Here is a 27,939-nt window from a genome sequence, read left to right as displayed (position 1 = left end):
ATCCCACTCTGCATCTTTACATGGTCTGCCACTTTGTATGAGCTGCTGTGGCTCTTAATCACATCCACTTTGCAATAATACCACTTACAGCTGATTTGGAATCAGCAAGAAGGGAAGAAATTTCACAAACTGACTTATTGCAGATATGACATCCTGTTACAGTACCATGCTTGAATTCAGTGGGTTCTTTAGAATGAGCCATTTTAAAAGGCACCTGAATTCAAAGTTTAAGAGGCATGGCCCAATGCTTTTGTCTATATAATGCTTTTGATATATTTTAAGTCAAGTGTGGTCCTTAGTGCTAAAAGCCTAATTATTTCTGTAGGTTTCGTGCTATTTTTTGAGAAGCTTCATTTAGAAAAACCTCTTAAAGCGTAATCACTTTTTTATTCTAGCAGATTAATAACAATGCTTATGTCAGCTTACAGCAGTTAAACCTGGTAAATTACAGGGAAGATCTCTGTGTGAATTAGAGTTAAATTAGTGTAAATTTCCTTATTACTTAGCAAACCTTCAGCTTATGAGGATAATTCTGAACCTGCAAACCGCTGGTGCATCCAGCTCCACATCTGTGTTTTTGTTTTTAAGTAAAAGAAATAATAAATCTTATACTCTAAAACAGTTATAATCAGGTACGGGAAAATAAAAACTGTATGAAATATAGACAGTAAATCACATGCTAGAGAGATACACACATTTCCCCACATATACCACATATTTTTTTTCAAACAAATTGTTAACCTATGTCATATTTTCTCTAGCTTTTTGCATATTTTTCTTTCTCTGCTACAATTAAACTGCAAAAATGGCAAATAGTACTAACAATGTAATGGCACCGAGCATTAGAAAAGAGTGCCAGTACTGAGGGCAAGTAACCAGATTATTATTTTCAACATTTGTTTCACCTCAGCACAATCCAAACAATTCAGAAAAGGTTGTACTGTTGTAAAAATGGCGTGTACTAATTAGTGGAACAGTTGATCTTACCATAGTTTTGCAGCATTCTCCTTGTTACATCAATGTGATGACAGTAATAGCTTTTCTCAGATGATGATGGTTGATGGCATGCTACAAATTTAACACTGGCATTCTTCTCTTTCAAACTCAAATCAGTGGCATAACTCGGATAGTTCCATTGCTAATAGTGATCCAGATACAGCATATGGCACCAGCGAGGTAACAGCTTGCACACACTGTAGTTCCTCTGAAGAGCCTGTGATATGTTTGGAGGAACAGCACACAAACAGAAGAAAACACACATTGTTCACAACTGCAACGCAAAATCAGACTCCAGAGGACAAACTGCTGATCAGAGAATAGCATGGCCTCAGTTAGCATAGTATCGTTAGGGTTTGAGTACTTGCAGTCTTGGACTGACAGGCCTCAGACGCTGTTAGGGTTGTAACAGAGCATGTTCAGTTGCAGGTTTTCATCCCAGTGTCTGAGGATGATGAAGAGCTGATTGGCAGCAGCCTTCACTGATGCTAAATCTCGGCCCTCTGGGATGTCCTGCTCACTCAGCCACATGCTGGCCTTGGCGGCTACCAGTTCCCATTCTATAAAATAGTTGGCAGAGCTATGCTCCAGCCAGGCAAGGGCCACCGCTGTAGCCCACACCATGCTTTCTACAGGCGATGGTGTTTCCAAGCCCCCTGACCCAGAGCTCTGTGCACTATCCACCCGGGAGAGTGTGGAGAGCGGGGGATTGGCAGCGGCAGATGGGCTGGCTAACGAGGAGGGACCAGCATCCGTCCAGGTGCTCCTGGACAGATGAGACAGGCTGTGAATGCCTGCGGTGTGATCTGCAGGCTGCTGATATGTTTCTTGCTCAAACGGTGATCTGCATCCGTCATCAGCACTCTCAGCGCGGCGGCTGCTGGAGTGAGACAAGTGGCCCAGGCTGGTGCGGTGACTGGTGAAGGGGGACGTCCACTTTAGCTTGTCCATGGGCACATTAATGGCATCGCACAGAGCTGCGTCCAGGGGAAATGCACCACAAGCCAACTGCAACAACACCTGTACAGAAAATTATTTAATTTGTTTAGTTACTGCAGTCTTTAATCCTTCAGCAGTGAAGCAGAGGGCAGCATGTATTTGGAGAGCATCTAAAATCAGTTTCAGTTGGCAGACTGTGTGTTTGTCTTTATGCGTATCAATAGAAAATAAGGACTAAGGGAGCAAGTCCACAGCTGATTCATATTCATGCTGTTCTTCTGCAATGTGGGGTTTTTTCTGCTCCAATCAACAGCTTGTTGTGAGATGCTCTGACCAAGGATTCCTCGCTGTTACAAGAAGAGGAAATCATTTCATGGTCAGCTATTCTACATATCTTTTATTCTACAGCTATTCATTTCTGACACATACTTTATTCCACTGAATCTGGGAAGTGCCAAACAATATACGGACAATGTGCCATGTGCTGAACAATTAGAGCTCCCTTTAAGGTCTTGGTTAGTGGAAGTGAGGGTCATGGTCTTATAATATTAAATGCTCATATTATAAGCACCCTATTAATCCATCAATCATACCCATTTCTTTTGCAACACAGAAAGAAATTTCATTTAAGTCTCTTTTATTCTGAGTGTATATAATGTCAGACTACAGACACGCTACATTTAAATCTACAATACAGCATGCTTACATGCTGTGCACCTTACGCCTCAGGGCTCTTCAAAGCAGCATAAACGAGCGAACTCATTGTTCGCTCTGTCTAAACAGCCTCTGACAGATTCACAGTCTCTGTCAGCTCGAGTTAGTGTACGTTAAAAAAACATTCACATGTAAAGATCTGCAGCCCACCAGAGGAATGTAGTCTTTGTTCTCGTTGTCGCTCTCTCCAATTGAATCACCAGACTTGCTGTGAGATCGACACATGAATCCTTTGGCAGCTCGAGTTAGCAGACGAGTCCTGCTGAGGGCCAGCCTTAAAGAGGAGAGGGGGGTGCAGAAGTAAATTACAGTGTAAAGTATGTGAAACACAAACCACCATTAGGTGTAATCCACTGATTGTGAAGGAAAAGAATGGCAACAACTTCTTTCTTTTCTTTTATGTAAAAGTTTACATGTTTTATAACCCAATAAAAAATGGGAAATTATTTTTTTTACAGGTAATGAGATTTTTTTAGCCTCTGGGCATCTCCATTTCTAGGGATGGAAAATGTCTTCGTCTATGCAGAAATATCTCCAATGACTGTTTATTGGATTGATATGAAACTGCACAGACCACATACATTTTAAGGGGAACTACCCTCAAGGTATAAAAAGTCAAATCAGTGAAGAATTGCCTTATATCTGCATTCCTTTATATGACCATTAGGGGGCAACTCCTGAAGTAGTACAACTGTATAGAAATCTATGAGAAAATAACAACACGGCTCACTTTTTTATGAGCTCTGTAAACACTGTCCTCGTGAGTTTATGGTCTCAATCACTAGTTTAAAGTCTTGGTGAAAGTGTTTCTGTAATTTCTAATTTTCTCTCTGTACTCCATCATTGTGGATTTGAAATCAAACGCTGCACACTCTCACCTTTGGGTTTTACAAAGGTTTTGTAAACCACTATTTACAAATTACATTTTTGATGCATAAAGGCTCAAAAATAATTAGGCAAACTAACATCATTTAAGGTTTTAATACTTGGAAAAAATAGCACAGCAATATACCTTGTTCCAATTTAGCCTAATGCTGTATAAGTGATCAGACAGCGCTTCACAGTGCAAGTGGAAAGTGACCCAAAACCTACTGCAAAAGCAATCAAGGAGCTTCTCTAAGCAGAGAAATTGTATATCCACCTGTTTGCACTCAAAGACACCATCTCTTATTAAACTATTAGTTATTAAATACAAAACCAAAGGCAAAGAGACCCATTTTCATGGTCTTAGACATTATGCAGTCTACTGATTGCAAATTATTTTCATTCAAGTATTACAAACAATTCTTATATTTAAAATTATATTAGTTTGTCCAGTTACTTTTGAGTCTATGTGACTGTAATTTATAAATCGTTCATGCAATACTTTTGTTAAACCCTTGAAATAAGCTTAAAGTTCAAGCACTTCTTCATTAAATTTCCACTGTGGGGACGTAGAGATGCAAGATTACACAAAATGTCCAAATATTTATGTAACAAACTGTATAACATTTATATTGTATTTTATAAAAACACATATAACCCACTGTACCCATGTGAGGTCAAAAAAGAGACAAAAATGCAGGGTATGCCTTAGGGCACGGCTACCTTATGATTTCAGAGTTATTTCATTTGAGAATGCAGTATATCATGTTCACCCATCAGCTTCAACATTTGATCTAACTACAGTAATATGGGTGAGACCAACATGCTCAGCTTAGATTCTGTGAGTGATGTAGCAGTGGCTTTATCTGACTTATATACATAATCTCAAATTATTTTCTTTGCAAAATGTCTCAACATTTACATGATTTTGTCTCTTATCGGCGCACAGATCCTTTTGTACTTTTGGTTTTTCTTCACTAGTAATGAATAATGTTAACCTGCAAGCGACTGCAGACAAAAATTTGCCCGTATGGCTAAATCTGTTATATTTAGATGTTGAACTTGACTGCTCGTTTTAACAAATCTCCATTGTCCATTAAGTATGGTTGTATCTAAGTAACTTTCTCTTTTAACCTGTTATTTAACACCAAAATCAGGTCACAATTTGAGTTGATTCAGAGAATACTTTCTACACATCATTCAGCACATATGTTCTACCTGTAAGAGTGGTATACTCTCCCAGAAGTAACCCCCTTATGCAAACCTCCAAATCTTTCCTCCTCCAGCCAAACACATTTTTCTTAAAAATTTTTCTAACTAACATGATTGGCCACTTGTGATGAGGTGAGCAAAAGTCAGACTTCACTCAGCTATTTCAATCAGTCAATTTTCATCCAGTGCTATGGAGATTTTCCATTAGAGACCAGCTGAAAATATTGTATATTTTTTACAGTTATGCCATCTGGCCTCTTTCTTTCATTCATTTGAACAGTGTTTCACTCTGCGCAGGCATCAGCACATTGTATAACCTAGGTGTCTCAGCTCTAAACACATCCTGGCAGAGCTGCAAGCATGGCTGTGGACTCTTTGTGTTGAGGAGAAGAAATTGTAACTCAGTTCAGGGTCACAGCTAATGATACCCTGCATTCAACTGATACATTAACCTCAATACAGCTTACGCTAAAAGCCAAAATCAGCTGACAGGAATGGATAAAGATGATGTTAAGAATATTTTCTGCCCTGTGAAGTAGTCGAATTGTAATACCCATTTAGTTCCTAATGTAGTGGTAGCACAGCCTCAGCACATTAATTCAGCCAGCAAGCCTCCAATCACCCACCTGGCAGAAAAAAGGCTTTCCACCGATTTCTGTGATTGGTCGGAGGTCACAGAGGGACTCCTCTGGGAGACTTGGAGACAGCAAGACACAAAGAGAGGCAGAGTTAGCCAAGGGAAAAGAGAGAAGTGAGGGAGTGCATTTTTTTCACCTTATTTAGTTTTCCCTCCTAAGTGTGAAATAATAAATGCCTGAAAAACACCCACTGATATATAAGTGACAGCAGAAGACATAGCTGCCTCTCCTCTCCAGGTGAAACTCTTCTTGTTTGTTTCTTTATTTTTTTCCAAAAAAGATCCAGACGGCATTTGTCAATACAAGCCACCAAATTCTGTCGACTTCTGTCGTCACTGACAAGCACAGGGACTAAAAATGTCAATAATCTCATGTTTCTCATTTGGACCAGTGCGGCCGCGCCGCAGAGAAAACGACAACAAAGTGCCAGACAGTGCATGTCAAAGGTCTTCGTGGAGGGAAAATTGAGGGGGCACAGCAAACTCACTGACCGTTTGATGTGTAACACTTACCCTCCGCAAAGCTACACTTCTCCCAGCCGGCGGAGGAGGGGGTGCTGCACGGAGAGACGCCGTCTTCTCCACCTGAGACGATGATGAAAAAGATTTTAACTGTCAGCTGTGCTCAGTTTTATTTCTTATCATTCCAAACCTAAGAGGTCATTCTTTTGTGGAAAAAGGGTGGTATCTGTCTAATAATGCTGATGCAACTCATCTGTATCTGTGCACGTTCTTTTTTTAACCGGCAGTGCCTAGCAGATGTTCGAGTGGCGTGCTCGTCTTAGCTCCCGCTGTTGCTATGCCACCACTGAAAAATCAGTTTAAAATGTTGTGACCCTTTGCTGAAGCTGGATTATTTTTAATGTAAAGTAGCACTCGGCTTTTCGAGCTCAACATCTCACAGCTCCCAGAGCTGGTGAAGCAAGATCGAAACCTTTCCCTTGTTGAATGAACCAAGATTTCAGTTAATAAATATGATTCTTATTCTTTCCTCATTGAATAATGCTCCTGTAACTGCTTCCTTTGATCATATACTCCATGCTTGCATCAGAATAAAAGACCTCTTCATGTCTCATTTCTTTCTACTTTATCTCTAGCTGGCTATTGATCCAGAAATGAAAGCGCCTTCCCTAGGACTGAAATGTGAGCCAAGAATAAAAAATGCAGCCTACTGTTGTGCAGCAGGACATCTTCGACTTCCTCCGACATGCCGCCAGACTGAGAGCGGCCAAGCCCGATGGAGTAACCTCTGTTCTTTCTGCTCCCTGAGCGAGAGCTGGGGTGTGAGTTCCTCTTCAGACCATCACCTGAAAACAAATTTTTGATCGTGAGACATTTTTTAAGCCTGCTGTGGGCATCTGATGTGTAATTCAGACAGAAAGAAATCTGCACTTTATTATAAACATGGGATAATTTAAGCTGCATAGACACATTTTAACCTTTAAGTAACCAGAAGAGGGACTTAAACTCTAGACATGAAATTTAATCATGAAAATGTTCTCTACCATTATTTTTTTAAACCTGCTTCACAGATTTTGGGGAGGTTTTTTGGACATGCTGGTAATGTGGTGTGGCAACAATATGTTTTTCAACATTATAGGCTTTGATTTTACTGTAATTTTCAACTTTGAATTATTACATTGCGATGTCTTGCAGTCAGTCATGGCTAACAAAATCCATTGTTGCAGAATTCTTGGGGGTTTCTATCCTGTATTTATAGAGTATAAATGATCCCTTTCTGCATAAACATGAATGAAAATAGTAAATTATAAATTACATTAGTGCATTTTACAGGAAAAGGAAAGGAACCAGTATCAGTATAATAGATGCATGCAGATATTTTAAGAAAAAAAGTATATATAATTAGGTAAGAAGTTTAAAATAATATGGTGTACATTGCCCCACTCACTCATGGTGGTTTTGTTTAATAAGAGTAAAATTTACCATGTTCAACTGGAGGAAGTAGTGATTGTTTTTATTATTTGAATTATTTTAGTAGATTGCTGCCCACAAAATCTTTTGCCACAAATTTACTCACTCTCTTTTCCGTCACTCTGGTTGTGCAAGCAGCCCCTTTTACATGCCATCCTATGTTTACTAAAGATATCTGTTACTCCCATTGGTAGAGGCTTGACTGGTTGAGGCTACCTGGTTATTTTGTATCCACCCACTTTAAATCACAAGTTTGTCTTGTTTGTTTGTCTGTTTCTGCTACATGCCACTTACTTTAATTTATAGTTAATGATCTCTATTTGCCAAATCGCTTCTGGGCTCTTGGTAGCCTATCATGCTGAATTCCAGCTCTGGACTCTCCTGGAGCAGCTTTGCATAATTCACACTTCAAGTTAATCCCAGTTAACCCAATAGTGAGCTTTACTGCAGCTCTCCAGGTCACTGACTGTCTGAAACATGTCGTGTTAGCACGTCTTCCTTTAAAAGGCAAAGATTCCTTTAAGACAGGTTTCTTCTGACTGACTGCTTTTCACAAGCGAAAGGTTCAAACAAGGGGCAACCACAGGAGCTGAAAAAAATGAAGCCACCATAGACGTGCTAAAAACTAAAGTACCTCAGGTGTCACTTAAAGCTGGCTCCAAGACTTACATGTTAAACTGTTATTCTGAGTATATTTACAGCATTTACAGCTTGGTACACAAAATGTTTTTGGTCTCTGTGGATTGTACAGGCGTCTGGCTCCAAAAGAAATATGATAGTAGCCAAAATACTAATGCTTAATCCTCAAAATGTGGATACTGAAACCAGTGTGTGATGTTAATGCGGCTATGTCAATGAGCTGTGCCTGAAATACCCATATCAAGGCTAGATACTCTTTCAGACTGATGTTTTAGAAAAAATGACTATAAATGCCATAGGAAGTTTACTTTTTTTCATCTCATGCTTCATATTTGACAGCGAGATGTTAGAATGACATTGATATTTTCTTCTAAATGCTCTGCAAAAGAAAAGAAAAGGCATTTCTAAAAATATCACACTTTAGATTGCTGTGTCAGGCACAGCAGCAGTCTTCTAAAAAAATAAGCAGCTGATTGAACATTTTTTAAGGGAACCTTGTCACGCCTAATTTGTGTTACTTACCAGGGTTTAAGTATTCAATACATGTCTGCAAATACTCATTTGTGTCCAGGTCAATGGGAACAAACGCTGTGTATTTGCTCAGTATATTGCAGGCTTTGCTGGTGTGAATACCGTATAACTGGTACTTCCTGCCAGACCCTGTGAAACACAATGAGCATTATATATAATACTATATAACATCAAATAAAATCATTCCAAACATTAGTAAATTATAAATGACATATACTTATTTACTTTCGGGTAAGGAAGTAAATCAGAAAATTTACACTGCTTTGGAAAGAGGAAGAAACAGCTCACTTGGCTCCATGCAAAGGGAAAAAAATCCCATAACAGGATCTCTAAAGGACCTCATACCACCTAACACTGTATCTAATGGATAGACACGACAGTGATGTTAGTCCTCTCTAAAAGCTTTTGGTGAGAAAGTGAGAAAGACAAAATGTCAAACTATTCGTGAAAAGTTTTATATCTAAAATGCCAAAACCAGACGACAGACAGCCAAATATCAAATCTGAATTAGCAGGAGGCCTACTGCTGCAAAGTCTTTTAATCTTAAAATTTACCCCCGTCTCCTTCTAAACACTGGAATCCCCATAGAGCTCACCGTGTTCAATCTCACACTCCTTATCGGCCATGTGCTCAAAGTCGTTGATGATGGAGCGGCCGGCCAGGTGGTGGAAGGTCTCGTTCCACAGCTCCTCGTGAACCTTTTCCTCACGTTCACGGCCATTCAGAAAGGGCTCGATATCAAACACAACCTCCCACTTCATTGGTTTTCCGCACAGCAGTCCAGACACCACAGCCTTGCAGTCACCTTTGTGCTGGTTGGCAGCATCCAGATGTGCAGCGTGGGTATCCTGTGGGGTTTCTGCTCGGCACAACTGGTGTCCATAACCATCTGAAACATCGCAGGAGCAAGATTTGATGTGGATTTATCAATCCCACCGTGCGAGGACCTCTTATTTCTCTTAAGCTTATTACCTGCTGCTGCTCGTATGGAACTGAATTTGTGCTGAATTAATTTATTTCCTGTTTCCAAAGCTCTTCTGTCTGCTTGATTTTCTACTTTAATAACTGTTTTCTAAAACTCTACCTCTTCTGTTTATCATTCATCTCCTAGATAATTTTGTGCTTTGTCCCCAGACATTGAAAAACATTTCCTGCTCTTCCCGTGAATTGAGTGTCAGAGCTTCGATTTACGATCATGTTTACCTCATGCCATGCTTGAGCATGCTATTCTCCTGACTCCCTGCTGGCCTGTGTTGACACTGCCCTTAACAATCCAAGCTGCAAACATGTCACATCTCAGCATCTCAGCTTTTGTAGCACATTTCATATATGTTTATCCCTCTCTCTTTCATGTGCACACACAAGCTTTTTAAATGCACTCTTGCCAACATCAACATTATGGACTTTTGGGATCCAAGCCTATCCAAAAAAGGTCACTTTTTGAATTCGGTTGAATTCTACTGACATACTTTTGCAACTACAAGTACAGTTTTGATAATGAAAAAGTTAAAACACTCTCATGTCTAATTAGGTATTGCAGCTCAAGCTCAAGTCAATTGTTTGGGTAATAGCAGCTTAGTACATGTGCTCCAATTGTGGTCACTAACTAACAAGAACACTGGAGTTTTTTGGAGTGGATGGGCCTATGTAAGTCAAGAGTTTGGGAAGTAGCCCTCATGTGTCTCTTTGGAACTAAAAAGAGGTTATTCATCAGCTTGTGCAGCTGGCTTTACAGCATGATTTGACCTGAAAATTGCAAAACAAATCTTAATATTCTGAGTATATTCTGTGCTCACAGTCAGTGACCTCGTATGTGATGAGTTCATTAATCTACTTCTGTCTCATCATAAAACGTCTCTTGTTTTTATACTATGCTTCTTAAGACATGCATCTTTTTAAATTGTGTTCACGTTTCTCTTTTTTAATGAAACAGCAAAGTGAGCTGAATCAAATGTGCCTCTATCAAAGTCGATCGCCCATCCAGCTCTGGTGCCAACCCAGGCTCTTACAGAACATAGGTCTCATGCATTTCAGCATTTGGTGGCTTTATTGGGGAAGCGGTGACACACTGACCTCTTACATATTTGTTAATTACTTAATAAAGACATTTTATAGATTTGTCCTTTGTTTGTTTTGTGTTTTTTATGGCTTAAACTGTTGTTGATGCAGCACTGGAGCTCTGTGCTGGCCCTACATGTGTACCACAGTCCAAGTAAACTATGGACAGGTCCATCATTTTAAGGTGGCACGGGTTCCCTCTGAATATGAACATCCCCTTTTAAACATGTTTTAAAAAATAAATATGTTTTTTTAACATGGTCAACACAGAAAAAGACAACCATACATACTCACATTCACATCTACAGCCAGTTTAGCCAATATTTATCTAACTCCAGCTCTAGATTCAAACCCAGGACCTTCTTGCAGTGGAGCAACAGTGCTAACCACCGTTCTGCCCTAGCCAATTTCTCACTGTAAGTCATATATTTGTACAGATGGAGGTTATGTTCTCCTCTAGCTCTCTAACTCTGTTAATTTACTGCTACAGTGCATTTGTAATTAAGCCCCTCTAAAACGATGCACTCCGCATTCAACCCATTAGCTGCTACACTATAAAAATCAGGCCAGCTTCAAAATGTTTACTTTCTTTTAGAGATTTCTACTAATGCAAAACAATTCTACTTTCCCTCTCACCTGTGTCTCCAATGCTCCCAAGAGATGGGCTGTCTGTGGAAGATCTGGATCCATCTTCCCTGGCAGCATTGCGAGACACAGGCGTCACGTTGCCGCCGCTGGGCGGAGGATCGTCCTGTGGCTGGGGATGAAAATGATGCTCAGAGTCGGCTTCCTGCTGCAGAAAGAGCTCCTGTTGAAGGAGCGGCTTGTGACAGCTGGCAGAACGCCCCCTGGTAGATGTGGTACCCAGACTTGCCAGCTGCGGCTGAAAACAATAGAAGGAGTTTTAATTCGAAAGACCCTGGTCCTATCACAGGTCTAATAAGGTTTGCAACCTCGCCTACTAATTGTAATTCTGGTCATTTCTGTGTGCTCACTCAGGCTCAGGTTTCAGGGGGCTTTCAAGTGAATAATTACATAAGGACTCTGCAAACCATGCGTTGTATTGCAACAGGGCAACTGACAATTTTCTAGTTTAGAAAATGTCAGCGTAACAAAGGAAGAATGGCCATCGCAGCATTGAGTTTTTGATTAGTGTAAAAAGCCCGAGGATTCCAAATCTTTTATATTAGTCTTTTAATTTGTGCAGAAAATTGAAATGTGCTATATTTACTCAGTTAATCAAGCAAGAATATATTGAATCCTCAACTGGATTCACAAGAGAAGATAATTTCTTTACAGTCCAGTGAATTCTGCTTAGTTATACTGACACGCTCCCCGAGTAATAGTCGGACTTAATTGCAATTCATAAATTTTGCCCTTCATTACTGAAGAGAGCGCATTAGTGCGTCCTTGATTATACTTCAGTCCAGACAAGACTCGGTTTAATTGTCAGCAGGGTCTGAATATAAATATCAATTTCTATACAATGACATCATGACAACTCCATCATCATCAAAGTCTCCTGCCTGTACAGCTGATAGTGGTTTATTTTTGTGCTCATGTTTCAGCCGTTAAATCAGTTAAAACGCAAACTAAAAAGGAAGCTGTTACTGTTAAAGCTCACCTGGTAGTCATTCCTCCACTGTGCATCATATTCAGGGCTCATCTGGCCTATCAGCTCCTGGACTTTGGCTCTCCTCAGTGGATTCTTCACCACCACAGAGCTGGAGTCACTGGGAGTGTAGACCTTCTTTGCTGGGTTGTAGTCTGATATCTGGTTGGTACTATAGGCACGCCTTCTCGGTGATGTCTTATCTAAACCTGATGTTTTGTTCAAAAATGAAAAAAGCCCGCAAAATTACAAAGATAACGAATTCACAACACCGTGAAACACATAATTGTAGGTTCCACCACATTGAAATGGTAATTACTAAATCAAAATGCCAAGTTCACCACATTTGTTTCCAATGGACCTTACATCTCTGGTTGCAAACTCCCTGATTTATAGACAAAGGTCCATGACCCTCTTGTGGACACTCCCATAAGGCTTAAAATCGAGGATTCTCCACCAATTGCGCTTAGAACTGAAGAAGCTTCTCAGATAAGAAGTGAAACATCTTCAAGAAAACTTAAAGAAGTCCAGATACTTTTCTTTCCAAGCTCCTTAGACTACGACGACCTGGATGACTGCGAACCTTCACAGGCACATAGCAACTTGCCAAAAATGGCAATATTACCATGCTTGGATTCATGCAGTTGTTCTCAAACTGTTGGGCAGCCATCATAAACAGCCAGGTAAAATCTATAAAGTGAAACTAAGGTGAGTCTGTGCTGATTTGCACTTTTATTTAAGTAAAATGTAATAAAACATGGATCCTTTGTTCATTGCAATCAATAAAAATTGTGGCGTGTGGGATGAACTTTTTTTCAGCTTCCAAAGTGGGACATGCCAGAAAACATTTGAGAACCATTAGATTAGCGTATCAGCACACTCACCTCCTACACTTCGAGGTATAATTAGACTGGTGGGTTTGGGAATAGTTTTGCTTTTTTTCGGTGATAAAGCAAAGTACTAGACAAATTGTTTTTAACCTTATAGAAAGTTAAAGGACACCTACAGCTATTAAAAACCTTCAGGATGACATTAATGTCTGCACTAAATTTGAGGGCAATCCATCCAACAGCTGTCAAGGCATTTCAATCAAAACCACAAATATAAACCTCATAGCAGCGCTGGATGAAAAATGTCAAAGGATCATAAAATTCAATATGACTCATCCTGTGAATTCCGTGAATACCTGTGCAAAATTTCCTGTCAATCATATAACACACATTTTAGTCTGACTAACACACCACTTCAGCAGTTGGGATGGAAATCATAGTTACACCTAAATTACAGCAATTTGCAAGAATAGGAGCACACAAATTGACATTCTGCAAACCTATAGTTTAGAAAAACAGAAATCCCCTCATTCAGGAGTCAACCACTCATTTCTGCCGTAAGTTCTTACCCATGGGGTCATGGTCTGTGCCGACAGGGCTGCTGTCTATCATGGAGTCCTGGTAGGAATCATACAGAGTTCCAGAATGGCCCTCCCTGTGTGAACCCAGATTGTCACCAGCTGTCTTCACTGGGTCCTCTTCTTGAGAGTGGTAAAACACTGAGCTGGCTGACTCAACAGAGCGCATCATGCTGTATCGCCTCCTCTTATCCTGTTTCGATTTTGAGTAGGTGACACATGCAAAAAGAGACTTTTTCACAAGGTTTGATTAAAAGCTTCCTTAGAGCTGCTTTTATATTTTTATATATCTCCATCAGGATTTACTTCAATGATTAAATGATTTATCACACTGAACATAAACACAAGAAAAACATGGTGTGATCTGATGTTCCTTTTCTGAAGTGTTTACAAAACAGAATATCAACACGCATGCTGTCATTTGTCACTTTTTAAGAGGTGTCTTACAGATTTGGGGTTGTCGTGATAGCGGGTGGCATCACAAACCACGCTGTAGCCAATCAGACTGTCCCCTGGAAACAGAAAAGTGTTGCCCACAGGGGAGAGCAGCACTTCTTTGGTTTCAGGAAAGAGCCATTCGATGGAAATGTCGCTGAGTACAGGAGACATGGTTTTCTTCAGGGACTTTATCATCTGTGGAGTGAAAACAAGCCAACTAAAAAAGACTTTCCACTATAAAAGCCAGCTTCTCTCTGACCAAAACATAAAGTGAATTGTGTCTCTGAGATATGATTTCCTAATTGGCATCAGTGGCGGACACTTGGTGCTTTGAAACCTCTGCATAATGGCTCTCCAGCGGCCCTCGGAATAGTTGGCTGTTGTTAGGAGAGCAACACAAAGCTGGAAATTAGTACCTTGGGCTGAAGCCTTTCTCCGTCAGCGAGAAACTCCGCTGTTCCTTTGGAAACTGTCGCCAGCCCCTGCACCAGCCTCCTGCAAGCATTCTGTCCTATGCCGAACGTAAAACATCTGCACAAAGACATTAAACACTGCAGCTCCACGAATAGCTCACGAAACACACGAGCATGACAGCAAAATGCGAGCACAACACAAAGACAACTAACGAGATGCTGCAAAGACATTTATGAACTAGAAATAATATAATTCTTCAGTAGCTTTATGTAAAAGCCTACAATATCTTCTGGTGAAACTGAAGTCGAAATAGTTCTCCAGGCAGATTGGCTGATAGCAAACGATTTTACAATTCATATTTCATTTTCCACAGAGGGATGAGCTGCCTAATTTCATTGCACCAGCTTGCATTTTTAATTAAATCAGAGAGTGCAGACTGAAAAAAGAAATTTCTCCCTCGACACAGTTAAAAATCCATTGTGGATTCACAAAAATGTAGATTGATCGTTGTTTGTGCCTGTTTCTGAATGGCGCCTCTTATTTGCAAGCCTAGAGCGATTACGGCCCAGGAAGTGCTGATGGTTTGGCCAAGCTCCGTGTGCCTAATGCAATCGTCTGGGGGGAGGCATCCATTAAAAGGGAGTAGACAAAAGTCAATTATGTCCAGAGGGACAGGATTTTTTCAGTGTGAGACTTAGATGCAGGTGGCAAAATAAAATGATTTCCCAGCATACTGCAGGTCTATTGTTCCACTGGTGCTCCCTCTCACTCGGCAGCTCAACCCGGTGTTCACATGCTTCCTTTCTTTCTTTTTTAATTCCTCATTCACACTGACTTGTTGTTGGTTTTTAATCAGAATTCGAAGCTGAAATGAAATAACACAAGCTACATGTTGCCAGATTTCATTTTGAAAGGATTACAGCTGCAGAATCAGGTCCTACATTTAACCCTGAGATGTGATTTTATAGTATAGGCAAGCTCCACATTTGCTATCTGCATAAGAAGCAAGGATTTATTACAACAGCATAGTGTCTTTAGCATCAAATGGGTTGCTTGTATATGTCTGGAAACCAGAACAGGTTTTACAGTGAAGATATCCCTAATAATGCTATTCGTTATTCTGTCTAACATTCAGCGTGTGTTAACATTAATACTTGCCTGATGTAGCGTGCATGACTGCGGACCAGATCGATAATTTTGCCCGTGTTACTGACAGCACCGTCTGTGAGCAGGAAGAGCAGGCGGGGGTGTCCACTGATCAAAGGCTGCCTCAGGATCCATGTGAGCGGTGCCAGGATGTTCGTCCCCCCCATGTCAGCTCTTATCTTTCTAACATACTCGCAAGCAATGGCCAGGGCATCCTGGATCATGAAAATAAGATGTTAATTCAAGACATAATGCTGCTGTACTCACACAACACACAAAATGCAAAGATCTATATTTATTCAAGTCAGAAAAAACTGTTTGTGTTAAAATAAGAAGACAGGGTTGTATTATTTCTGAGATTTGAGCAGTTATTAATCAGCACTGAAGCTAAAATGAGCTGGCTGTTTCATAAAGATTGCTCAAAGTGAATCATAAAAGCCTTCAAAATAAAAGGTAAACTACAGTTTAAGTCCTTAGGCTTAATCAGGGCTGTGATTCAGGGATTGTTAGACTTTGCCACGGAGAAACTAATTTGGAGTTTGATGTAAAAATATCCTCCTGCTTAATGTTAAGAACAATGAGATTCATTGTTAAAATAAAACACTGTTTGTGTGGATTGTGTATGGGGATGTCTGATGTTTTGTTGAGCTGTCAAGACATGACAGCTCCTAGAAGTGAAGCCAAAATATGTTGATAGCCTTCTGGTGGGTGGCTACAGCACTGAGCTCCTTTGGAGGAAGGGAAAAAAACACAAGATGTATCCACTGGGCTAAAAAACAAGGGCAATGCAGAAAAGTGTCCTAAAAGCTGCAGTTCCTCAAATGGCCGCTTGAAGCTAGATCCAAAAGTGAGTCCCATAGACTTATGTGTTAAAATGCTTAACTTTAATGCAGAAACAAACATGTTTTCGGCCTGGCTGAAGTAACAGTTTTGGTTTTTAAAGCTTGGCCAACTAAATCCCAACAATAGTGAGTGAGAAGGACATATACCTGATCCCAAGAGGCATTTTGATTGTTTTAACTGAATGCAACATTACCAGCTTTTTCACCAAGTAAGTACAAAGAGAGTTAAAGAAAGTTAGAACCTTTAAAACTGTTATTGATACTAATTTCAGTTGCTGTTTAGTCTTGTAAGGAGTTTTCAATTGGATTCTGTCCATTAACTTGTACATCTTTTTACCATATTCCACAAAAATCTTCATAGCTTATGGCTTTGAATTGACTTGTTACGCTGGGTAACAAGTTAGATCCAGAGGTTACATTCATCTTCAAGGTAGAATCTGTATATTTGGCTATGTGGCGTTTAAGCGCACACATACTTATGTCCACTCTGAGCTGCACAGTGTTACCCTACTTCCTGCCCCTGAAGGCTTTGTCTGGGTTCTACAACCCATGACCGATAAACTAGCTATGATTATCTCATTATCGTTATAAAGAGCAGCATTACCTCCTCGTAGCTTTGGCTTGTCGTGAATAGTGATTTAAATGTAGATCCAAATCCTACGACATTGAAAACGCAGCCAGGCACCAGGCTCTTCAGATTAACCACCATGGCATCCTACAAAAAAAGACCGAGAGCAGCATTAGTTCCTGACCTGAACAAAGACTGATGTGAAATCTGAAATTCTAAAAACAAAAAATAAAACACTCCTCTGCTTAATGCGTGGTTAAATGGAAGCATGTGCTCTACACAGCTGTCAGTGCTCCACGGCAGATTTTGCCTGAGAGGAGTGAGAGCCATCATACAGAATCATTTCGTCCATCACCGTCTTTTCTACAGGAGAGGAGCCGTTTCTAGAAGAATACCACTTATCTCAACCTCTGTTCAGGTGGATATCACAAATACCTCATCGACTGCACAATCTCCAATAAAACATTCCTTCAGGTTCAGAAACAGAAATATAATGTTCCAATTTTATAGATGTATTATATCGCAGTCAGGCTCACCTTGGTCTTAAGCCCAGACTGTGTAGTAACACCTTCAATAAAACCCAGGGTATGAGTCACAAATGCACACCTGCCAGCATCACATCGCAGGACACATTCAGTGCACAAGCAGCCAAATAAACATGGTAAAAAATATATCCACCTTGAATGACCCTGAGTTAGCTTTATAGGTAGCCTATTGAAGACCGATTAGACTTCAAATCCTAGCAACTGGAAGATGGGCGGATAGTGAATGATTTGTACGATCAATATCCTTGAATGCATGCCTTCCTACAGCTGATTAAGCACATACAATCTTCACAGATAGCAGAAACACTAAGACCTTGAGCTTAAAAAGCTATTTGAAAGCGCTTAACGACATGTGATTGATTAACTTTGCATTTAATCTCTTTGGAAAATGTATATTGATGTGTTTGACATCAACTGTAATACTTTTTAATGAAAAAACTCTTGATGGCATGTGATACGGTGTGTAATTTATATGTAAATCAGCATGCATCTTAATGTTTGCTCGCAGATCACCTTTATAGCAACGCATGGCGCATTGAGATTAAAATACCTTCACACGGTTGATGTTAACCCCGCTCATGCTGCCGCTGCGGTCGATGAGGAAGATGAATTCGCCGTGAACCTTCCTCAAGTCAGAGCAAATGGACTTGAGGTCAGGGCAGAAGTTCAACATAACCACAGGGTTGTGGAGGATATCCTTATGGAGTCTCTTGTGAATTATATCTACCTATAAAGGCAGCAAAACAGAAGCATGAATTAAATGGGGTTCGGTTTGACTGACAATTTTGCTCAGGCTTTAATTAAAGGTTTGAAGAAGCAAGAAAGGTGACAAGTTATCAGGTCAGTAGAAGAATCACATCAATTATTCTATGTATATGTGCTGGAAAAGTCAAAGCAGACTGTGCAGAGCCTTTGGAGTGTTTCCATAGAAACACATTTTTATGGCTAAGTGCTCTCTCCTCCTCCTCCTGTTTGCTGCTGGTCACTTAACAACCTCATCATAGCTGAGACGCGAATGGACACATGCATGACCAGGGGCGCAGCAGTGAAAGTGGAGCTAACGAGCTGAAGCCCAGAGAAGTCTCTCTTTGTTCATTATCAAATAACACTTTGTCTTTTACCTAAATTATGTTGTGCTTTATCTCCAAGCAAAGCTCACAAAAGAAGAATCGCATGTTTCTTTTAACCAGTTACCAATTAACAGTTATTTAAGATAAGATAAGATAAGATAAGATAGAACTTTATTAATCCCTCGGGTGGGTTCCTCTGGGAAATTCGACTTCCAAAAAAAAGCACAGCAACGACCGAAGTAGCCACTCAAAAGACGAGCCTTTTTATCTACTTACTATGGACCCAGATTTTTGCTATTTAACATAAAAATATTATCTGTTTTAGTTTAAACATTTAGTTAGCAGTGCTTTAATTACATATTAGAATGAAGCATCAGTTAGATGCTTCCTAACTGACTGGATGGCAAAAGCTCAACATAGCTGGAGTTGAACTGTTCTTTTTCCAGCAAAGGAATAATTGTACAATATTCATCTTTAATGACTCTAAAAAACAAGAGTTTGATGGACTTATTTGAATTTATTTGGGATTTTCCATAATCCACACAGGGTCAAAAGTGCACACACAGGTTCAAATATATACAAATACTGCCACTAATATGGTTAAATGTCCCTTAGCAGATTCCACCTAGACCAGATGCTTCTGGTAGACATCAACAAGCTTCTGGCAGAATTGGTAGAATTCATTGAAATTGGTTGGTTTCCTAGCAAACACCTGGCATTTAAGTATAGTCCATAATTTTTTAATAGAACCATATTCTTTGGTCTTTGTGAAGGCTATTCTAAAAGTTTAATGTCAGCCTTCTTTATCCATTTCTTATGCGTTTGGGATTGTTGTCCTGTTGGAACGGCTAACTGTGTACAAGTTTTAAGGGCAGGGAAGTAATCATGAGTGACAAAATGTCAGTGTTTTCAGTTTATGTTCTTATGCTATATCTTGAGATAATGTAGAGTTATAGGATTATTATTCGTTTGCTTTGAGTTTATACTAGTTATGTTTCACCTAGGTCTTCTTTGTTAGTCTCGTGTATTTCTTGTCTGTGTTGTCAAGCCTGTGGTGTCATGTCTACGTGTCTCAGTGTTTTCCTGTTTTATTTTGAAGAGTCAGGTGTCTCCATGTTCAGTGTGTTTTGTTTTACTTCCCCTGGTGTGTCATTATGATTATTTGTGCCAGCTGTTTCCCCATGTGTTTCCACTCTGACCCCCTCCTGTGTCTATTTAGTCTGTTTTCTTTCAGTATTTGTCAGGTCGTCTGTGTTACCTCCCACCACATCTCGTCAGGTTTCCAGGGTTTTGTTCAGGGCATGTTTATGTTTCTTGGTCTCATAGTCTCTCTCGTCCTCCTGCTCAAAATCATGTTCATAGTTGTTATAGTAATTCCTAGCTTTTCCAGTTTATGTTTTAGCTTATTTCTTGCCACAGTTTGTGTTGCTTTGCTTTTGCATTCATGTAATCAGCTGTAATAAAGACTCGTTCGTCTGCATTTGGGTCCACTATTCACACTGCACACAGTCTGTTCCTGCAGATTGGTCTCACAAAAAGGTTAAAGTTATGGCTAACTAGCGTAACTGAGTAGTATTTAATACCATCTTAGCTTTGGAGTAGTAGCTTTTCAGCATTAAGCTTGGTTTAAGATACTAAATTTAATGTTTTAACATATACATTTAATTATAGTGTGATTTTCAGCAATGCTGATTATCACACAAATTTCTTTAAACAAACTGTATAATATAACAAAAAGAACACAGTAGAGGTTTTCCTTTACCTGTCTGGGTTTTAAGGCACTTACTGTCGTTAGATCAGTTTAAATAAAAAAATCTCTGTCATAGTTTACCTGCCAACTTTAATAAAGTTTCATAATACAAAAGGAAGTTTCAGTATTTATGCCACACAGGAGCCAATTCAACCCTATTTTGAAACCGCAGTGCGTAATATCATTGTATTATACAACACTAAATTGCAACAAATAGCCAAATAAATAATATTTTTCACAGGGAAATATTTGTGATATCATGCTCAAAATGAAAGCAGTGTGATATTGTGCTTATCAGTTCAGGTGTGGTGCTCATGTCATGGACACTCACTTTCCTCTCATTGCTGGAGTCCTTCTTGGTGGCCTTGATGAAATCGCTCCGGCTGTGAAGATACTCATCATACTCCTCCTGTGTCATGTCACCGTTCTCAATGAGCACATGCGGCACATGAGGCTCTAAAGTGGTACAGTTGGTCATGGCAAAGACATTACTATAAATGCCTCAGACAAGATTATGAAGCAGATGGACAATGTCTGAAGCTGAAGGGAAGGAAAGTGCGGAAATCTAAAAATACAGATTTTCACTGTCTTGGCCTTATTACTTTTTTCCTCATTCTTCCCTTTTGTGTCTCGTACTTTCTATCGCCCTATCCTTTCATATTTTATGGCAACAACATTGCCCAACACATCATTTAAAATGTAAACCACCACCATCTAGAGTTATAAGCATAAAATACCACTTACAGAGTAATGCTCCAGGATATCATTCACAATAAGCAATAAGATGTACTACTGCAGGTATCCTTATTGTCCCTGTATCAAAATCATTATATGCAAATCTACACATGATAAGTGCTACTTTAAGTTTTATTTATATACCACCAATTCAAAACAGCAGTCGTCTCAAAATATTGAAGAAAGCAACACAACAATCACATGATTTCCTATGAACAACTAACAGAGAGACCAGGGTCCAAATACAAACGATAGAAAGAATAAAAGTTCATGACATGGAGTAGTGGCTTATTAATGAAAAGAGGGAAATTATGAGTAGAAAATTACAGGTCACACAGGCTTTTATATCCTTAAGACATGTCTGTAGTTTAACAAATTCATTTGCATCATCTTGTTTTTATAGGTATAGTTGTAACAGAGAAGCTGCAGGGAGTGGAGACAGTGAAGGCAGATGAGTTTAAATCCCTGGAGGGGAACAACCAAAGCAATAGACAGTGCACAATGAAGAAAGAGATAAAGATGAGACTGCAGGCAGGGTGGAGCAGGTGGAGACGAGAGTCAGAAAGATAGAAAGGGAAGAATGAAAGGAAAGATTTGCAAGATGGTAGTGAGTCCTGCTATGATGGTTGGTTTGGAGATGGTTGTACTAACAGAAAGACACGAGGCTAAGCTGAAGGTGGCAGGGTTGCAGATGATGAGATTTTCTCTGGGAGTCACCAGCATGGACAGGATTACAAATTAGTGTATCAGAGGGACAACTGAGGATGAACGGTTTGGAGACAAAGCCTGGTAGTCGAGGATGGTTTGGACATGTGCAGAGGAGGGATAGTGAATACAGTATATGAAACAAAGGATGCTGAATATGAAGCTGCTAGGTAGGCGGGAAAAATGGAAGACCACAATATGATACTGAGAAGCATGCACAAAACCCTGCAGACTCATTGTCTCTGCAGCAAAATGTGATCAATGGTAATGCGCTCCACAAAGATCAAGCACAAGGTCAAGCACAAAGATCTTCAGTATCCTTCACTAGAGCAGTTTCAGCGATGAACTGTAACTCTTTAAATAAACACTTCCTCTGGAAATGATCACATAGCTGGGTCAGACATTGTATATTCTTTCAAAACCTGTAAATCTCCTAATATATGTTCATATACGTAGGAGGTCTTTCCACGGTTAAATTATTCCTTTAAAGTGCTGAAATTCTAACCAATTCTCAGATGGGTTGGTTGGTAATATTTATTTATATTGTGTTCTTTAAACTTGCACCTATATGTGTTTGGTTCCTCTCCCTCTGAACCAGACACATTGTGTTACTGTTAGGATTGAGAGGTGACAGATAAAAAAAAAAAAGAAACGATGCTCAGGCATCTGTGCAAATCTTGGGGATTTCAACTGTTATTTTTCTTCTCTGCATAGACTTTGCAGGTCTTGAAAAAGCTTATCTAAAGCATATCTAAAATGCCCAAAATGTTTTTCTAGCTTTCTGCAGACAATGAGAGAAAAGCGCTTTTGTGTTATTAAAGAAAACTTCTGACATTAAAATTCATGAGGAAGTTCAATTAATAGCTAGGTTTCATTTGACGTAGACGTGACGTCGACGTAAAGCGCGAAATTTGACTGGCGGTCGGAAGTGAAAAAGATAAGCGCAAAATCACAGACAGACAGTACGCAAAATGCCTATGTCCTGTTGTGTTTACGGATGCTCCAGTAGGTCGACCAGAGAAACTGATAAACGGTATTTTAGGGTACCAAAAATAGCCCAACGAAGAGGAGAAAAATGGAAAATTCTAACCGAAAAACGTAGGAAAAAATGGATTTTAAATTTACGTTTACAGTCGGGAGGAGCAGAGTCTGCCAATGCCCGTGTCTGCAGCGACCACTTCGTCAGAGGTAATGTTATGTTTGCAAACGAACTTATTAGCATTAGGTTGTCGTTAAATTCTCGTTTACTTAGTGCTTTTAAGTTAGTAGTCTAATATTGACTTGATTGGGACTATAGGCTGCCCAAGTGCTTTGGATGACGAAGAGTCGGAGGACTGGGCTCCGACGGTCAATCTCGGCTACGAACGAAAACCCAGATCGGAATCAGTTCTCAAACGAGAGAAAAGAATGAAGCTTAAGGCAGAACAGCATCGATGTGCAGAGGCGATTTTGGATATGCAACAGACGGCTGAGAATGGTTTACCTTGAAACAAACAACTGTCACTCTAACGAAGTCCTAAGGATGTGGCATGTTTGTTGACGTTAAAGCCGCTACCGCTAACTGTTAGCGTGTTTAAGATAAAGCAATATAAGAACAAACACTCACCCTTGCAAACACCAAACTGTATCCATCACGGAGACGTTTTGTTCCAAGGTTGTGGACCCACCCGCTGACAAAAAAATTGTACGCCTCCAGACTCTTGAAAGCTTTCATTTGCTGCCTAGTGTAGTAAGAAGTCTGGAGGACCAAGTAGTTGGTGATATCCACAGCCTCGATAGTAGGCAAATCCTTTACTTCTGTGGTGTATTCGGACATTTTCAAAGAATACGGATCACGTCCGATATATTTTTTAACTATCTGTTTATATCTCTCCCGAGAAACGGGGTCTAAAGTTGCACAATAGCTGCTCTCCTGACTCTCCACAGTGTCCTCCATGTTTACTTCCGCCCTCCACTCAAAAATCGCGCTGCCTCCGCACGTCATCAGAACCACGTGACCGCAACCCAACTATTAGATATTTTCTTGGTTGAGAGACCCATCCTTTCATCCATCCATTTTATGCTGCTGATAAGCTCAGTTTATTGATAGAAAATAACATTTGGAAATACTTTTTCATTTCTTATGATTTTTGTTAATATGCATTTTTCTCTGGTCATAAATCAGATATTAATTTCCAATACATGAAGTATTAAAATCCTTAAATTTAAAGGTTGAACCTTTCAGAAACTCAGCAATAAGTTGACACAATTAGGCAATTAATCAACCAAGCTGATGATGAAACCCAACTGTTCCTCTTTTCCTATTGCACCTCAATTTCCTCCATCTCTCTGGTCTGGCTGAGCGTCCATGTTGTGATTGAAACTGCAGCACTCGTATGAGATGAATTAAATTGCCCGACTCTGGCCGCAGGTCTGTTTGTGAACAAAGCCTTCATAAGAGGCCTATTGGATCAGTGTGAGCGGGGCTCGTTCCTACCTCTGGGAGACAAACGGCCCACACACACACTGCAGGTTAAGACAACGGTGAGGGAAATACAAGAACCAGAAAACTGACAATACCCACCCACACGGCAGAGTCTGGCTCTACTGGCATGTCATACATTAATAACAGAAGACCTTTTTCCTGAAGAGGCACTCACAAACACAACGTGAGGCAGTGAATCACCTTTTCACTGATCTTATTATGGGCTGCAGTAAAAGTCTCACAGAGCTGAAGTAACTTTTTTTTGGTTTTGTTTTACTTGAGGGTGGAAGAACAAAATTGTGGGGCTGTTTTTAAGTTGAAGACTTACCGCTTGGGTAGATGAGGATTACGACCGGGTAGTCATAAGTGTACTTGTCTGCCAGAGTGATTACAATTCTGGTAGCAGAGCGGGCCAGAGGATCTGCATCAGCTCGGATGGCGTGAGAAGGGCTCTCCACACCTGCGCAGAGCGTCATCCACAGCAGATCAAATAACAAGTTGTTAGTCCTCTAAACTGAAGCCACTAAAGAACAGAACATCTTCAGTAGCAAAACATATTAAGTCAGGTAGAGCATGAAAGCAGGCCTGCAGATGTGCTGCAACTGTAGGCAGACTACAGCAGCTTAAATAGAGGGCTATGTAACTTGCCAAATGGATGTGCACAGCGGTACCTGCTGAGCCATCAGCTAATGTTGGCTGAGATTAGCAGATCCGCCAGAACTGTCCAGAGCTTAATTTGGTTGCCTGCCTATAATAATGGTCAATTTGTTCTCTTTTAATACTTACCGTACATAATAAGAGAATGTACTAATTTCAAATCTGTGGATTAAATATGAAGCTTCATTCATGAGACTTAAGTTTAGTCCAGGATAATAAAAAAAGAAAACAAAAAAACACAATGAAACCAGCAAAACCAGCGATATCTAGTTAGTCATAACTAGATATCTCAGAACTTTATGGTGAGACACAAGCTTAGTCAAGCATTAGTGCCCACTTGATATTTTAATATTTGTAGGCTCATTCAAGAGCTTCAGAATTGCTGGTACTAGAACAAAAATCCATGCTAGCTGTGTAGCATTCTGTATAGTCTATGCTAGGCCAAGTCCCCCTCTTTTAGAAGAGTCGGTGAAAATATATAGCAGGATCAAATCTCTGCAAACACGTGTTTTTCACACTTCACTGCAGTAATCGTCTTAATGTGCTGCTTCTTACTGCAGACAGATGCACTTTCAAGAAATTCTCATGAGAGAAATTTGACGGACCTGCGAGGAGATAGGGAGCTCGTATCTCAAGCTGGAAATTAAACTCATAGTCCATGGAGTTGATGGCCTCCTCCTCCAGCAATAAAGCCAACCAAAGCTGAGGTGTGTTGGGAGTTTGGTCATGAGGACTTGAAGCAGAGGTCTGTCTGTCCCGCCTAAAAGTGGGAAAATTATAGATATGTTAAAACCATATAGAAGTATGAGAACTGGAGTTTAAAGAGCCTAAAGTGCCAGATGCCATTTAGAAATATACCATCTTAAGCCAACCAGACAGTGATTTCTGCTGTTCTTCAACTTTCTTACGTTCTGGAGAAGTTTGGGGACAGTCCCTGTTCCTCGTTGATGGACCTCTGCACCCGGGGCGTACACACAGGTGGAGATGAGACTCTGATGCCCCCACTTGGCAGAGTGGAAAGCTCAGAGGAGGTACTGACCAAAATGTGGACCGTCTCCATGGGAGGGATGATCCCAAGGTTAACTACTAACACGGTCCTCTCAAAATCCTCATCCATCACTATGTGTCCTGTTAGAAGGGGAAACAGCAGATTTTTAAACTATAACCACAGTAACTACGATCCTGCATGTATAAAATATTAAACAAAACTGTTCAACCGTTTTCTTACACCAAATTACTTTCTTGAATTATCCCTTTTTTCTTTCTAAAACAATTAGTCCTACTGATTGATTGATGTATAAAATCTCACTTACGTCTCTTGACTCCAATGTACACCTTTCCTAAGCACAGGACTTTAAGCACAATCCTAATGCTGGGCATTGAAAAATCTTTAGGGTTACTTCAAAATTGAATGTCAGTCACTTTCAGTATCTCTGTTTTGTTTTGTTTTTTCAAGTAATGACGCAGTTTGCTTCACTTGATTATCAATGGAGAAAAAAGGGAGACCAGAAATCTTTTCTGTTATCTAAGCAAAGAATGATCAAGCTTGAAGCAGCCGGGTGGAGCATAAACTGACTTCCCATGCTTAGTACAAAGCTGGATGCTACATCCACTGTTACATGGTAAATTTTGCGTCCCCTCATACATGCTAATGCACCTGAAGCCCATTTGTTGACTGCAGGAAGCTCCCCCCAGAGCAAAAGCAAATATTGTACCATGCATATTTCACAGGGCCTGACAGGTTAAGTACTACCCCTTGTGGTGACATGACTGATATATTTTGATCTTATTTTGTTTTTTGGAGGTCTAATGACTTGAATCCAATAACTACTCTGCTTTTGTCTCCACCAGCTCCCGAGGGAAATATCTGGCTTTTAGCTGCTCTGGCATCATCTGGTAGGGATTACCAAAGAGGAAATGTGGGGTTTCTGAAAGATAACAAAACACACCCTATAACTGCAGCTGTGAAACCAATTCAAAGATATAAACGAGCCTAAACCACTCCACAAAGCTGGCAGGGAGTTGCAGACTGGAGTAATGCTTCTCAGTGGTTTCTTCAACTTGAACACCTTTAACTTTCACTCATCTCATTTGATCTTTTGCTGATATAACAGTATTGATTAGAGCTGCTTGGTCTTACCGCTGCCACTCTGGAGAGCTCCATTAGAAGTGCCGCAGCAATCCAGATAACAGTCGTCGATTTTTGCCTTGTCTTTGATCTGAAGTGTTATAATCTGACTAGATATCATAGCCTCGAAGCCTACAACAATAGAATTTTCCTCCAGTGGATAAATGAAGATCCCTAAAAGACAGTAAGAGAGAGACACAAAACAAAAATAAGAAAGAGCTTTATCCAGACACACCAACCAAGCATTTCCTATTCAGTCGATAATAATGAATTTTACAAGTGCCTAAAAGAGCATGCGGTTAATCTAAATTGGCCGAAAGTGGTGAGCCATCAAATTACTGAAGTGACAAATGAGTCTCGCTCACCTTCAATTGCATGATCCTCAATATTTTCATAGGTCATAGAAGCTGTCAGAGCCAAAGTGTAACCCCTGACACAGGAACTGATGTCAGACACACTGAGTGGCAGAGCGCCCCGGTTCTCCTTGTTAATGAGTCCAGGCATTGTGGTGGTTTTAGGATGCTGGTGGGAAAAGAAAACATTCATCAGTCATAAAACATTTGCAAATGGGGAGAATTAGGTATGTAAGTGTGTACATATATCTATGTGCAATGTAGTAATAAAATAGATGGACATTGAAGCTTAGCATTTTCAAATCTCCCCTTTGGTCATTTGAAGCTAGAAAATCCTAGCAAGGTATGGATGTGACTGACTCATACAGGAGCATCAAGATCTGCTTGATACTCCTGTACTGATGATGATGGACAGTTTATACCAGCAAGCCATCTGGCTACTGAGCTGCTGAAAATCTAAATACCTTGCACTTGTACTGAAATTGCTGGACCCTTACCCACTGCCTCTCTGTATGTATATGTATATGTACATAGACATGTATCCACTTAACTATATTAACTATTTCATTACTGCTAATGATA

The 27,939-nt window shown here is 40.1% G+C and overlaps 1 protein-coding gene across 4 annotated transcripts; it reads right to left on the bottom strand.

The window, feature by feature from the left end:
- Window positions 1–1,383: 1,383 nt before the first annotated feature.
- On the bottom strand, window positions 1,384–27,508 carry vwa5b1 (von Willebrand factor A domain containing 5B1). Of its 4 annotated transcripts, none has more exons than XM_085344560.1 (21): window positions 27,370–27,508; window positions 27,014–27,178; window positions 25,785–26,010; window positions 25,482–25,636; window positions 24,548–24,679; window positions 20,647–20,771; window positions 18,046–18,222; window positions 16,987–17,097; window positions 15,553–15,755; window positions 14,397–14,511; window positions 13,990–14,175; window positions 13,534–13,735; window positions 12,147–12,343; window positions 11,159–11,405; window positions 9,060–9,353; window positions 8,456–8,593; window positions 6,535–6,669; window positions 5,855–5,947; window positions 5,352–5,421; window positions 2,800–2,923; window positions 1,384–2,016 (listed from the first exon to the last, which is right to left on the bottom strand). In XM_085344560.1, the coding sequence occupies exons 1-21, from the start codon at window positions 27,506–27,508 to the stop codon at window positions 1,384–1,386; spliced, it is 3,867 nt and encodes a 1,288-aa protein (XP_085200686.1). The 4 variants fall into 4 exon arrangements, with proteins under 4 accessions (XP_085200686.1, XP_085200687.1, XP_085200688.1 ...); XM_085344561.1 differs by having other exon boundaries at window positions 5,876–5,947; window positions 25,785–26,004; window positions 27,017–27,178; XM_085344562.1 differs by having other exon boundaries at window positions 5,876–5,947; window positions 12,147–12,337; window positions 25,785–26,004; window positions 27,017–27,178.
- Window positions 27,509–27,939: the final 431 nt, after the last annotated feature.

Source organism: Diplotaxodon limnothrissa, linkage group LG20 (assembly GCF_057381915.1).
Source record: "Diplotaxodon limnothrissa isolate DT_005_m linkage group LG20, D_limnothrissa_male_GT1.1, whole genome shotgun sequence".
Taxonomy (NCBI): Eukaryota; Metazoa; Chordata; class Actinopteri; order Cichliformes; family Cichlidae; genus Diplotaxodon; species Diplotaxodon limnothrissa.
This window is presented reverse-complemented; position numbering and strand designations above follow the sequence as displayed.